Source organism: Lithobates pipiens, unplaced genomic scaffold, assembly GCF_037356315.1.
Source record: "Lithobates pipiens isolate NorthernLeopardFrog02 unplaced genomic scaffold, aLitPip1_a1.2 Scaffold_8, whole genome shotgun sequence".
NCBI classification, from domain to species: domain Eukaryota; kingdom Metazoa; phylum Chordata; class Amphibia; order Anura; family Ranidae; genus Lithobates; species Lithobates pipiens.
The window spans coordinates 548,505,382-548,520,358 of NW_027507903.1; the positions used below are offsets into that span (position 1 = coordinate 548,505,382).

A 14,977-nucleotide genomic window follows, 5' to 3' on the forward strand; every position below is an offset into this window, starting at 1 on the left:
CACTGCGATGACGCAGTGCATTCTGGGCTGTGAGCGCCACACGAATTCGGCGCGAACGGCCCATAAAGTTCGAAATTCGCCGAACGGGCGAACAGCCGATGTTCGAGTCGAACGTATGTTCGACTCGAACACGAAGCTCATCCCTAATTGTGTCTAAGCAGTATTCTGAAACTTGTACATTTTGTCTGGAATTCCTTCTGAAAACCAGCAGTTCCTTCAGCCTCATAACTATGTGTCTGTAGTGTGAGATCTAAGCCCTTGTACACACGGTCGGAGATTCCGACGGAATGTGTCCTATTGGACTGTTTCCATCAGAGTATCCGACGGACCAAGTTTTCCAACTTGTCCGTAAAATTTTCCGACAAAATGCTCCGATCGGACATACTCTGACACGAGGAAGCAAAAGTCTTGTCTTGACCAAGATGGCTACCTCCATGCAAAACAAGGCATGGCATGGAAACAAAACAAGGCATGGAAAATCAGTATGAGGGAAAGATCAGCTGCAGAAAGACCACAAGCAATGCTGGTGACTAGCCCTTTGATGTCTTCTGGTCCTATTTTAGGCAGAGTTTCCAGTGTTCAATTCTTCTTTAAGAATTTTAGTAATTTAATAAACAGGCACATTGGCTAGTTTTTTTAATACAAGTTGTAAAATGACTGCTTCAGGCTGCTACAGTACATATGACACAGATTTAAATTATGAGCCTTAAAAGATGTACTTCACTTAATATGGCAGAGAGCACAACTTCCATCCTCAAAACAATGGTCTTAAAGATCTGTATGTTTACAGTGCCTTGAAAAAGTATTCATACCCCTTGAAATTGTCCACATTTTGTAATGTTACAACCAAAAACTTAAATGTATTTTATACAGCTGATTTAATATATAAATACAGCTGTTCTATGAAGCCCTCAGAGGTTTGTTAAAGAATCTTAGTAAACTAACAACATCTTGAAGGCCAAGTAACACACCGAACAGATCAGACATAAAGTTGCAAAGAAGTTTAATGCAGAGTATGGCACAACTGCAAGAGTTGATGACATTAATACATATAAGGGAATAGACAAGTTGTAGTCATGCAGTGAGAAAGAGGGGAGAGATTATGAAGGGAGAAGACAAATTGTAGTAGGGAAATTTCCTAAAGACATAAGGATCAGCTACTATAAGAAAGTGTGATGAAAGGAGAGGGTGTAAAAAATAAAAAGTATATTAGAGAGGCAAAGGTAGAAGAGGTCCACCATAGGAACATTCAGGGAGAAGATGAATAGTAGCGTTGCACGCAAAGAGAGGTCCTGCAGAGAGCATGTGATGGGAGGACGGGTTACAGTAATCAGAATTTCTAAGAAGATACTATAGGGATAAGTGATTAGAGGAGAAAAAATAAAGACGGTGAGGAAAGGTACAGAAGGAAAATTGCACTCATGAGAAGAGAAATAATGAGTCATGGAAAAAAAAGACTGTGGTGCAGAAGAGAAGCTGTAGTGGCGCAGGGTGAGGAGAGGTCCTATATGCAGCAAACAACCTCTAGTGGTGCAGGATGAGGTGAGGCAGAGGTCCTGCAGTGCCTTGAAAAAATATTCATTCCCCTTGAAATTTTCCACATTTTGTCATGTTACAACCAATAAACTTCAATGTATTTTATTGGGATTTTATGTGAAAGACCAACACAAAGTGGCACATAATTGTGAAGGGGACTGAAAATGATAAATGTTTTTACATTTTTTTTTTACAAATAAATATCTGAAAAGTGTGACGTGCATTTGTATTCAGCCCCCTTTACTCTGATACCCCTAAATAAAATCTAGTGGAACCAACTGCTTTCAGAAGTCACCTAATTAGTAAATAGAGTCCAACTGTGTGTAATTTAATCTCAGTATAAATACAGCTATTCTGTGAAGCCCTCAGAGGTTTGTTAGAGAACCTTAGTGAACAAGAAGCATCATGAATATCAAGGTACACGCCAGACAGGTCAGGGATAAAGTTGTAGAGAAGTTTAAAGCAGAGTTAGGTTATTAAAATTATCCCAAGAATTTAACATCTCTTGGCGCACTGTTCAATCCATCATCCAAAAATGGAAGTATGGCACAACTGCAAACCGACCAAGACATGGCCGTCCACCTAAACTAACAGGCCAGGCAAGGAGAGCATTAATCAGAGAAGCAGCCAAGAGTCCCATGGTAACTGGAGGAGCTGCAGAGATCTACAGCTCAGGTGGGAGAATCTGTCCACAGGACAACCATTAGTCGTTCACTCCACAAATCTGGCCTTTATAGAAGAGTGGTAAGAAGAAAGCCATAAGAAGTCCTGTTTGCAGTTTGCGAGAAGCCATAAGGGGGGGACACAGCAAACGTGAAAGAAGGTGTCCTGGTCAGATGAGACCAAAATTGACATTTTTTGCTTACAAGCAAAATGCTATGTGTGGCAAAAAACTAACACCGCACATCACCCTGAACACACCATCCCACACAGCATCATGTTGTGGGGATGCTTTTCTTCAGCAGGGACAGGGAAGCTGGTCAGAGTTGTTGGGAAGGTGGATAGAGCCAAATACAGGGCAATCTTAGAAGAAAACCTGTTACAGTCTGCAAAAGACTTGAGACTGGGGTGGAGGTTCACCTTCCAGCAGGACAACAACCCTAAACATACAGCCAGAGCTACAATGGAATGGTTTAGCGCAAAACATATTAATGTGTTAGAATGGCCCAGTCAAAGTCCAGACCTAAATCCAATTGAGAATCTGTGGCAAGACTTGAAATTTACTGTTCACAGACGCTTTCCACCCAATCTGACAGAGCTTGTGCTATTTTGCAAAGAAGAATGGGCAAAAATTTCACTCTCTAGATGTGTAAAGCTGGTAGAGATTTACCCAAAAAGACTTGCAGCTGTAATTGCAGCGAAAGATGGTTCTACAAAGTATTGACTCAGGGGGGCTGAATACAAATGCACGCCACACTTTTTAGATTTTTATTTGTAAAAACTTTTTGAAAAATATTTATCATTTTTATTTCACTTCACAATTATGTGCCACTTTGTGTTGGTCTATCACATAAAATCCCAATAAAATACATTTACGTTTTTGGTTGTAACATGACAAAATGTGGAATATTTCAAGGGGTATGAATACTTTTTAAGGCACTTCGAAATGCAAGCTAGATTACATGCTAAATTCTTATATCTCCTGAGGGCAGTAGACCCAAATCTGCCACACCAGAATCTGCAGTTGCTCCAACTGCATATTATGATGTACTTTTCTTGGCGGAGTCTCCATAATGTAGAACAGGGGTATGCAATTAGCGGACCTCCAGCTGTTGCAGATCTACAAGTCCCATGAGGCATTGCAAGACTCAGCCACAAGCATGACACCCAGAGGCAGAGGCATGATGGGACTTGCAGTTTTGCAACAGCTGGAGGTCCGCTAATTGCATATCGCTGATGTAGAATAAACCAACAATTACAAACTCCAGCAGCGCTAGAACTGTGTCTTCATTATGGAAATGGTGGAGCAACAAACTTCTGTAGGAAATATAACAAGTTGGCAGGGCACCCAGCTTGCCAACCACATTTTGAAATATCTGTTTTGAATTTCTCTTTGCCTACAGCATTGTTTTTCATAGATAATTTTAACTTTTTGTCTCAAAAATGTGGCCTGTATTTTTGTTAAGGACTGGAGTTGTTATCCTTTTCCCAAACTACAATATTGATTGACTGCTAATTGTCCTTGGACATAAAGAGTTCTGTAAAACAATTAAGCTAACAGAAATTTTACAAATGTTTCTGTTTCCGCAGGATTCCAGGTAAGCATCCACATAGAAGGGTTTAGCAGAAGAGACTGGGAGGTGAGAACCAGGAATCACAACTGCTAGACATATTTTTGTATCCCACAGAATGGAGAAGGACAAAGGTCCAGAATGGACAGAGGAAACTCTCTACCCAGCATGCTGGAGCAAAAGGTGTGTACCCAAACATGAATTATGTGTTTACAGTGTATATAAGTGGAAGAGGCCAGACAACAATCTTAGCTAGTGGTGTGAATCTACAAGCGAGTGGAGGACGCATCTAAATGAACATCTCTGCTATACCTTTTTCAAGGCTGTACAACGCCTCATAGCAGTGCAAGTACAAGATCCTGTGACACCCATAGGCAAGGATGCCAAAGTGCAAACAATTACAGCAGTAGTTTCCATTCGCAAATTAATGTTGAGCAGGAATGAGCTAACAGCTCAGTCCTGTAGTTTACACAGGGAAAGCATCTCATTGGATCTCTGATTCAGATCAGGTAGCCATCACAGAAGAGCAGAAGAGCTCCAATGATTACACAGGAAGAGTCAATCTCTTTGTGTAATTTACAAGACTTGCCAATCCTGCACAGCGCAAGGACGCAGCTGCCTGACAAAAGAAGGTCCCACGGCCACCAGTTGGACAATTCTGATCTAGCCATTTTGTATATCACATTTTGTCTTTCAAGTGTATTGAAATGTTCTTTTCCCAGGTACTCCCCTATGAGACACTGATGATAGCAAACAGAGGACGTCAAAAACTGCCCCCTGGTGTAGACAGGACTCAACTGGAGGTGAGAAAGAAGACCATAAAGCATCATCAACTCATCGTTATGTTGTGGGGGCTGGCCCGTCTTTTATCTCTGCAAATTCACTTTGAACTAAAAAAAGTTTATGTAAAATATTCTGAGTGTGCATATAGATTCTCTGTCGCTTTTTGTTGTTTATTATATTGGACGAACGCTCCACATGAATATAAGTGCCCAACTAAGGGATGCAGTGAGTGTATGTTTTTATAAAATGTGATACTACGTGATTAATGCCTATTAGTAGCCAATATTTGACACTGTCAATTAAGTGAATTGGTATGGCAGACTGAGAAATAGGGTTGGGGCAGAACCTCAGGTATCTGGGGAATTTATCTAGGCATATTGTAAAGTATTTTGGACAGGCTACTAGACCATTGCTGAAAGTGTTTTTCATGCTTTTTTCTCCAGCGACATCTCTCCCCTGAAGAATTTCAGCGTCTTTTTGGTATGCCTTTAGAAGAATTTGTGAAGTTGCCACTGTGGAGGAGAAATGAGATGAAACGAAAACTGCTTCTTTTTTAGCTCTTCTGGGGACAAATCTGCTCCTTTCAACCCACGGGAAGAGTGGAGTCAATGGGGTTATCTAATCAGAAGGACTCTTGTTACATGGCACTGTAATGGGATTAAAAGAGTGTAACTGGCATGTCTAATATGATGTCACAGGGCTAGAAATCAACCCAAACTTACATCAAACACCAATCATGGAGCCAAGATCAAGCACCAGGGAAAACCCCAGATTCTCATTTAGGACCAAATTATGTTTTAATATACACAATTTATCCTTTCATTATGTAAGTTCAGACTTTATAAATCAAAACATAGTACAATAGAATGGGTCACTTATACACAAGATACTATATATAGAATTATGTAACGACAGATCACTATTACACAGCAGATACACCGTACACTACTCGGTGAGAAGAACATTTGTACACACCAGATGCTTTACACTAATGTATATAACCCTCCTGTACATAGTAGATGACATGCATAGTTAATCACAGTGACATATCAAATCACATATAGCCTTTAGGGGCTTTAATTTACACTCATATTTCTATAAGGACAGCCTCTATCACTCCAATGCTCCCCCAGATTAGAGATTCGACGCAGGCTTTGCACTCCCAACTGTACACTATCATTAGTAAATAGGGGCAGAGGTGCTACTACCCCTTTGTCATATGCTGCCAAGTGCTGTGTGTGTGTTTATGGGTGAGTGCTTTAAATTTTCTGCATCCCTGTCTTTCAGTGAACAACATGGCAGGTTTCCAAAAAGAAAAAAAGGCAGTTTATTTCATGCTCACCTGCTGCGTGTGGTTTGTGACATGCTGGACTTTTTGGTACAAGTTTTTTTCCTTGCAGCAGCTGTCCCAACTTATTGCCCACATCCATGTTACAGGCCCTTTATATCTATGCTTCTGTGTACACTTGTACATGTACTGATGCCTTTCCCATTAAAGTGTATCTGTCATTTATTTAAACCCAAGGCATCTTTGTTTGAACTAAGACCACCATACTCCATGCAGCCACTTTGGAGCTAAGGGGAAAGGGGGCCTAGTAAAAGACTTATCCCTGCTCTTCAGCTTATCGCAACCTCCAGGCCCTAAATCTGAATTTATATGGCACTGTTGGCTTTCAGTATACCTAGAAATGCAGCAGCTGATGGTCAAAGTAACGTGGAGGCTGCTGCGTCAGTGTCCTCTGTACCATTCCAGCTGTACTGGTGTGGAGGGGTTGGCTATTGGCCAGTAATTCACTGGTAGGTAGTGACATAAACAAAACGCAAGGGTTTGCCGCTAATTCCGGTTAACTGTTAGGCCGAATGTTGTTTCTGCTCACAAAATCGCTGCTTGTGGTGTGTATAAATTACTTGTCTATTTCATCTTCACCAAAGTTACGTCATAATTAGCAGATCAAATTTTTAACTGCACTCTCCCTATATACCCCACTCCTATTTTTCCCATCCCATAATGTAACCACATACCCTGACCCTTGTGTTCTCCCACGTGTTCCATGTGTTTCCTGACTTGTCCTCATGAATATTCCATTCCTCTATCCTTATGTGGCACTCTAATGTTTTATTTTCACTCATTCTTACATGTGTCCAGTGTCTACCTTTTAATGTTCACGCTTTTCTTCTTTTTCTTATTTTTTGGCTTCTGATGTATAATTATTAATATTAATATAATTATTAAAGGTAACTGAATATTCTGATCTGCTGTGTATACTATTGTTATAAACCAGTTATGTTGAGCACTAGGAGGAGCGGTGAGGAAGGACATTTATTTAATTTGTTCTTTTTATACTGACTAGCTGGAGTGAAATAGGAAATAAGAAAATAATTACTATCATAACTAGTTTAAAGGGGGGGGAGATAAAAAAAAGTTAACCAATTTTTAATCCATGAAAAACTGTTAAAAAGTTGCCTTTCTAAATCCATGGCTTCTCCCTGTAACTTCTAAATCTCATCGAAAGATTCCCCTTTCTGGTCTATTTTTATGCTCTCTAGTCTATATATGCTTGCTTGTCACCCAAAAGTAGCTCCTGCTCCTTTTTGGCTGACAAGCTTTGCACAATTTTAAAACACAATTTTAAAAACAACTGTCAATGCGACAACCGCAGAAAAATCTCAGTGTTTGGTGTGTCATTAAAAATAATGGCATCCAAATGCGTGACACATGTTTTGTCATGATTTGGAACCATGGGAAGAATCATACCTATTCTGTTGGTGATTCAAAGTCGCTAGATGTGAATAGGGCATCCAACTAAGCAATGGCTGCAACACTAAATATGAACAGTAGATACACAAATGAATACACTACATTGCCAGTTGATGGTACATGGCTCTCACCAAAATGCTGAGATTAGGAGTGGTTGAACTTTGCTAGAGCTATTGATGGACTCTGACAGCCAGGAGATTTGTCTATCCATGCTATTTTTGGATAGAGGAATCTGGATTTCTTTTGTTCAGCCTGCAAGCACAGGTCTATTGCTAGCTAGGAGCTGGGTATACGTACACTGGTAGAATTTCTTACAAAACTTCTTACAAAATTACAAATTTGTTGAAAAATTCATAGAAAATTCTCAGTACATTCAAATGTCGTTCAAAAGCAGTTCAAGATTATGTTTGCTTTTAACAATCAATTTTGGAATAAATGGACTTTACCGAATGAACATCATATACACTGGTAGAAATGTGTACATTCAAGGAAACGTTTCCATCCTGTTCCTTTGAATTTTATCATCAATGTGGTAGAAAACTACGTTGATTTGACCACAGTAATGACTGGAAAAAAATTGACTTACAATGAGAAAGTGAAAAGGGAAAAATGGTCTGGTGTCACCAGAAAAGCACCTCTATCCCGATATATACAACAAAACACAAAAAGTCACCGCTGGACTTTAAATGAGGTGAATGTGATTAGCCAGTCACATGACACAAGTAAATACAGTATCAAAATTTATTAAAATTTGTCATACATACATGAACAACAAAAAATGTACAAGCCGGTCAGCTGATACATACAGCATAAACATGTTGTTGATACATACAGTATAAAACAGTATCATTACTTACAATGAAAAGTGTTTAACACATTTCTACTAGTGTAGGGGTGTCCAACATTTTGACCTTCCTGGGCCCCATTGGAAGAAGAGGAATTGTCTTGGGCCACACATAAAATACACTAACAATAAGGATAGCTGATGAGCAGAAAACACTGAACAGATCACAAGTTAACGATCACTGATATAGATAATGTACCTTCATTTTTTTTGTAATACATTTTTAAAATTTAACTTAAAGAGGGAAGCATAAAACTATTGTGATATTTGACACTGTTTTTTATACACTAAGAGTTGGTTCACACTGGGGCAACATGACTTTCAACACGACTTGGACTTTTGGAGGCAACTTGGACACGACTTCAACACGACTTGGGGCGACTTACAACACGACTTTAAGTCGCCCCAGGCTAGGCGACTTTTGCCGTGGCCAATCAGAGAATGAGCTCTCAAGGGGGAACTCCACGCCAAATAAAAAATAAATAAAAAAAACGGCGTGGGTTCCCCCTCCAAGAGCATGCGGGCCCTTAGGTCTGGTATGGATTTTAAGGGGAACCCCCACGCCGTTTTTTCGGCATGGGGGTCCCCCCCAGATCCAAACCAGACCCTTATCCGAGCACGCTACCCGGCCGGCCAGGAAAGGGGGTGGGGACAAGCGAGCGCCCCCCCTCCTGAGCCATACCAGGCCGCATGCCCTCAACATGGGGGTTGCCTTGGGGAAGGGGGGGCCGCGCGGCCCCCCCACCCCAAAGCACCTTGTCCCCATGTTGATGAGGACAAGGGCCTCTTCCTGACAACCCTGGCCGTTGGTTGTCAGGGTCTGCGGGCGGGGGGCTTATCGGAATCCGTGAGCCCCCTTTAATAAGGGGGCCCCGGATCCCGGCCCCCCACCCTATGTGAATGAGTATGGGGTACAATGTATCCCTACTCATTCACCTGTGAAAAAAATGTAAAAAAAAAAACACAACACACAAGGGTTAAAATAGTTTATTGCACAGCTCCGGGGGTCTTCTTCTGTCTTCGGGGGTCTTCTCGCCGGACTCCTCCGCTATCTTCTGCTAGCTCTTTTACTAGCGGAGGAGCCCGGCTTTCTTCTTCGCCGCCACCCTCTTCTTCCGACTTCGGGGGTCTTGTCCCCCTCTTCGGTTCTTCTTGCCGAGCCACGCACCTTCTTCTAGCTCTTTTACAAGTGGTGGCCCAGTCTTCTGTCGCCGCTGCCGCCATCTTCTGTTCTCTACTCTTCTTCTGTTCTTCTCTTCTGGAGATGTTGCCTCGTCGCTGTCTCCGGTCACAATGACAGGACACGCGGCGTGCGGCGACTTATATAGGGACATCACCGGATGATGTCCCCGCTCATTATGATGTCACAGTCCCAGCATCCTCTGGGACTGTGACATCATAATGTGCGGGGACATCATCCGGTGATGTCATTCGGCCTTTCCGAGGGTTTCCGAGTGCATCCGAGCGGTCTGCAAATATTTTCAAGTCTCTCTGGTGCCCCCCCACCTCTGCCCACATGCGTTATTGCATGCAATAGAAGTCAATGTGGAACTAATTGTCTTTGTTTCCATTGACTTCTATGGAGAAACTCGCTTTGATAGCAAGTGCTTTGGATTACAAGCATTCTCCTGGAACGGATTATGCTCATAATCCAAGGTTCTACTGTACTGCCAAAAACGGATGACATGAATAAGGCATAATAGTGAAGAGTGGGATATTTTTCTTTAGAAAGATAAAACTTCAGTAAAAATCAAAATTTTTAAGTAAGTTTATGATTTTGTCTATGGCCGCAGGTTGGACACCCCTGTACTAGTGTATACTCAGATTAACTCTAATGCTGCGTACACACGACCGGACTTTCCGGCAGACTAGGTCCGACGGCCTTCCCAACGGACTTCCAGCGGAGTTCCGACGGACCTTCCGAGCGAATGGACTTGGTCACACACGAGCGGACTATGTCCTTTCGAAAGTCTGTTCGTTTTGAACGTGATGACATTACACGGGACTAAAAGAAAGTTCAATAGCCAGTAGCCAATAGCTTCCCTTGCGTCGTATTTAGTCCATCGGACCAGCATACAGACGAACGGTTTTCCCGATAGGAATTGAGTCCATCGGAGAGATTTGAAACATGTTCTATTTCTAGGTCTGTCAGATTTTTTATGTGAAAAAGAACGGATTAGCCCACACATGATCGGATTGTCTGACGGACTGATTCCGTCAGACCTAGTCTGCCGAAAAGTAGTCCGGTCGTGTGTACGCGGCATAACAGATGCACAAGAAATGGTTGATGAGGGGTAAAACACTTTATAGCTACAGAACAGATACGTTACATATGATGACAGATTGACAAAACAGCCCTATCAGGCTCAACAAATCAAACCAGTCACACATAGTTGGAATAACTTATTTTCAAATAAAATATACAGTTATGCTTGGCAATGATGTATGTAAGGTATCTCTTTTTGAAGTAAATGTAGGAACTTGCTAGTAGGTTATTTGTGTTGAAAAAAAGTAACGTTGATGTTAGTGCGATAATTGCGATCTAAATCCACAGTAATAATTTGCTAACATTGATACAAGTATAAAACAGAAAAGAAATACCATGCTACCTAGTGACTATATGTGAACAAAATTAAATACATAAATAGCTGCAGCTCAAAATTGTGAGATATGCACAAAGTAACCAAGTATAATAAGGAAAAATACACTGCACTTAAAAATAAAAATAAAAAAATATTATAAAAATACTGAAATAAAGAAATCCATGAAGAACCCCCAATGAATCCAAGAAAAACACGAATATCATTAACGATGTTGAAATTGATAATAAAAATGTACAATATATATATATATATATATACTGTATATATATATATATATCAGTGAATAGTCCCAGATATACAAAAAAAAAAAGAAGTTCCGTGAATATTGATAGGATGATTATTCAGTGAGGGTGAATAAAACTCAGATAGCACCCTATAATGTGATCCACCACCGCATAAAATACACGCTTACCAGAGGGAAGCTTATGCAAGCTTGTAGATAATGATATCCAGTCAGCAATACAGTCACAACTCAACCTTGCAGTGATGAACCAAGAGCAAGCGGGATGACTCAAGCCCAATGAACATACGGGGCGATCAAACAGTAGGATCCAAAAAAATGAAGACAAGGCTCTCCATAGTGTAAACCAGTATGGCCAAATTTAATAAAAGTAAAAGAAATTGCACTTACATCAAGTAGGTAAAAAGCATCACAGATAAAAACAATAGCCGGCCTGCTAGCGAACGTCCGTTCAAACTCAGGAGTACTCAGCGATGAAGTCAGCTTGTCAACCACCCGATGTACGTTTCGTCTCAAGAAGACATTGTCAAGGGAAGGTGGCGACGCACTGACTCATCTCTTAAATAGAAACACAAGACCATGTCTAAAGTGATTTTTGTAGTCAGTACAGAGAGGGGATACAGGAAGTGGCAGGTTCAGGGAGGTTTTTTTTTTTTTTACAGTTTAGAGGGGGGCAAATTACAAAGCACAAGCAGTGTGCTGTTTAATCTGCTTTAAGGGACCAGGGTCTGATTTTTCTTTGGGGGGTTAACAAACACTTTAAAAGGGAGAAAAATAACCTGGTAAATGGAAAATACAAGGTTTTAGTAATAAACCATTTTGTTTTTCCCCTTAGGCCCCTTTCACACGCGTGGACCGTATGTCCGTATTTCATCCATCCGTTTTCGGATGAAATGCGGAAATACATGCATCCCTATGGGATAGCGGGTGTCACCCAATATCATCCGTCTCTGCTATGGTCCGATTCTGCAGACAGAGGAAAATCCTATTTTTTCTCTCCATCTGCAGAGCGAATCGGATGAACACGGACAGACAGTCCGTGTTCATTCAATCCTCCATAGAGGAGAGCGGAGATCTGTTAGGGTGGTCCCTGCACAGTGTGCAGGGACAGCCCTGTCATCCGCCAGCTCAGCAGGGATAAACAGTGCGATCTCCACTGAGCAAGCGGATGTTCATGGGGCGGATCATCACGGATGCCCCGATGCATGAAGCTTCAGGGTTTAGGTGCGGGTGGAGGACATAGAGTTTGTCATGCTGCCGGCATCCTGTCAATTTGTATGAGAGGCTTACACCTGCTGCAGTTGGACGTTGTACCTAGTGGTACTAACATTTAGGGCAGTATGTCAGGGACAATGCCCAGAATACAAGCTGCCAGCAGCAGGGCTGGATGGAATACTTGTGGCCTCGGCCTGCGTCTGAACGGCAGAAGAAAATGACAAAAAGGTAAGTAAACAGTTTTACTGGAGCATCATGACAGCACATACTGGCATATAATAGTTAGTCGGGCTAAAAAAAGACACAAGTCCATCTAGTTCAATAATGATCACACAAATGGGAGTGTGATTTATTAAACTTGTATGAACTGGAAAGAATGATGCTTCTTACAAATTTCACTGTTGTAAGAGCTGCTGGTTTGATTCTGTATGGTGAGAAAGGAGAAAAGGCCAGGAGCAATCAGGAAACCCAAAGAGCAAGAGAGACTGTGTACTCACAGAAATGTGAAGCATAGAAAGGGGGGATTATAGCAATGATAATATCCTGCAGCTCAGAGAGAGACCCCTGACTGCCATAGGAGTGCTATTTAAAGGAGAAGTACAGCCAAAGCTCATTTGGCTGTACTTTTCCAGTGGATCACAGGAGTGCAGTTCGTTCTGCACTCCTGTGACCCATTTTCAGCAGGCAGCGGGCATAAGCCCACTATATGTCATGGAGCCAGTCCAGGCTTGAGCAAGAGCACAATGCTGAAGTCAGGATCTGCCCACATGCCTGGACCGGCACCCAGCTCAGCCTCTCAGCAAGCCTGAGCTGCTCCCACCCCCTCCACAGCCCAGTGCTTCAGTGAGTGTGGGGGGGGGGGGTGGGGGCAGAGCAGAGAGCTGCTGATGGACAGTCACTAGCTCTCTGTTCAGAGAGCCCTGAGAACCGAGCAATTGGCAGTGTTTGATCGCTCAGTTCTCAGTGTTAGAGCCGGTGGGGGACAGATGCTGCATCCACCTAGGTAAGTATGTTTCAGAAAAAAACCCCAAGCTTATACTTCTCTTTTAAAATACACAGCCGCTGTAGCTCAGCACCCCGTGTCACGGCCGCTCACACATGCGAAGAGAAGAAATGTTGGGGTCGCCTTCTTGGCATCTGGCACAAAGGAATACAGTTTCTTGCGCATGTGCAGAAGCAACTGGCATGGTGATCACCATGTTTGAAAAGGCCATTTCCTAGATGAGGGGAGAAGAACCCTGGGAAGGAGGCTGTATAGCCACTGAGAAGGAATAAGAGGAAAGGGCAGACAGTGCCCATGGAACCTCAGACCTGGAGAGATTTGAACCTGACTGGTCACAGGAATATTAGCAGCTAAGCACGAAAAATGTAGATAAAAAAGAAAATGAAGGTATCTTGTCCATGTTTAGAACAGAAAAAAGAACCTATTCTATGGGACAATTTTTATATTTTAGACAAGCAACAGGCAAGCAAGAAACTTTTCTTTCTTATTTTTGTTGTTTTAAAAGTGCCCTTTTTGCGAATACCAAAAATGAATAAACTTATGCCAGTTAAAGCTAAATTCCAGGAATTCAGCTACTTTTTAAAAAAACATGAGTTAAGTCCAACGAGGTGCCTGCCGCCTCATAGACTTATGCCTATTATTTACTGTACATCTGACAGGTTTATTGTGCTTTGCTGCTCACTGTGGTCTCAGCTCCTTCAAGAGCAGAGTCACTAGAAATAAAGCCCCTCCCCTCTTTCTACCCATTCACAGAAGCCTTTGTATTATTTGAACTTATTCAAAAAATACAAAGGCATCTGTGAATTGGCAGCATGGGGGGGGGGGGTGAGCAAGCTTAACTGCTCAGTGTGCTTCTGTCTTCTCACATCCAGAGTGTATCCTCCTGGAGTGCAATAAACCCATCATATAGAAGTAATAGAGATAAGTCCCCAAGGTGACATACATCTCATTGGACTTAACTCACAGTGTGTCTGCATTTGTTTGCAAAGTTGCTGAATTCCTGGAATTCAGCTTTAATAGCATGTGGATTTTATTTGTTATGGGATACCATTTTGTTTTTCAGGCATCCCAAAAAAAAAAAAAACCAATTCACCATGTTTGCATAGAGTTGTTAAAAATTACTCTTATGATACAACATAACATACTAAGATATAACATTTATTCACAGGAAATATACAGTGTACTTTACCATATGGATTAAACTGGAAACTCTTTATTGCTGCCTCTCTAGAAAAACAATAAAAGGTCAGAGTAAATAATACACACATCAGTGCACTATTTTTGTATATATTTTTTTCATCTTAGAACTCTTGCAGATAGGAACCAAAAAATAAGCCAGTCACGCATTTTTTTTTGTTACTGATCTGAACGCAGCCCATTGCTTTCAATGAGCCTGTACACACAGGTACATAAATATCAGTAAACTCGCACTGTGTTTAGATTAGTAAAAAAAAAAAATTGCATTTCTACTCAGTATTTTATGTGCGTAAATCACACCCTTTATATATTATCCAAACAAAAGAACTCGCTGCTCCAGGTGAGACAGGAAGCCTAATGATATCACGGGTGCCCGCCTCGGCTCGCCTCCGCATACGATCAACATTACTTGTGAATAAGCACACCTGTTAGTGTGTGAAACGCGTCTACCATTTGAACTGTTTGTAACACTTGAGATGTTCGTTTATTAAATACGAATTTTGATGGATCTTGGAGTGCAGCCATTTCTTCAGTGTTTCCCCTTATATATTATTTAGCAGTGTGGG

The 14,977-nt window shown here is 41.6% G+C and overlaps 1 protein-coding gene across 1 annotated transcript in view; it reads left to right on the top strand.

Annotated features, from left to right (window-relative positions):
* DMTN (dematin actin binding protein) overlaps positions 1 to 6,802 on the top strand; it is a 98,891-nt gene extending 92,089 nt beyond the window's left edge. Inside the window, 3 exon segments of the mRNA XM_077469821.1 lie at positions 3,787 to 3,950; positions 4,490 to 4,570; positions 4,994 to 6,802. Coding sequence (XP_077325947.1) covers positions 3,787 to 3,950; positions 4,490 to 4,570; positions 4,994 to 5,107 — 359 coding nt within the window. The 3' untranslated portion in view covers positions 5,108 to 6,802.
* The last annotated feature ends 8,175 nt before the right edge of the window (positions 6,803 to 14,977 follow it).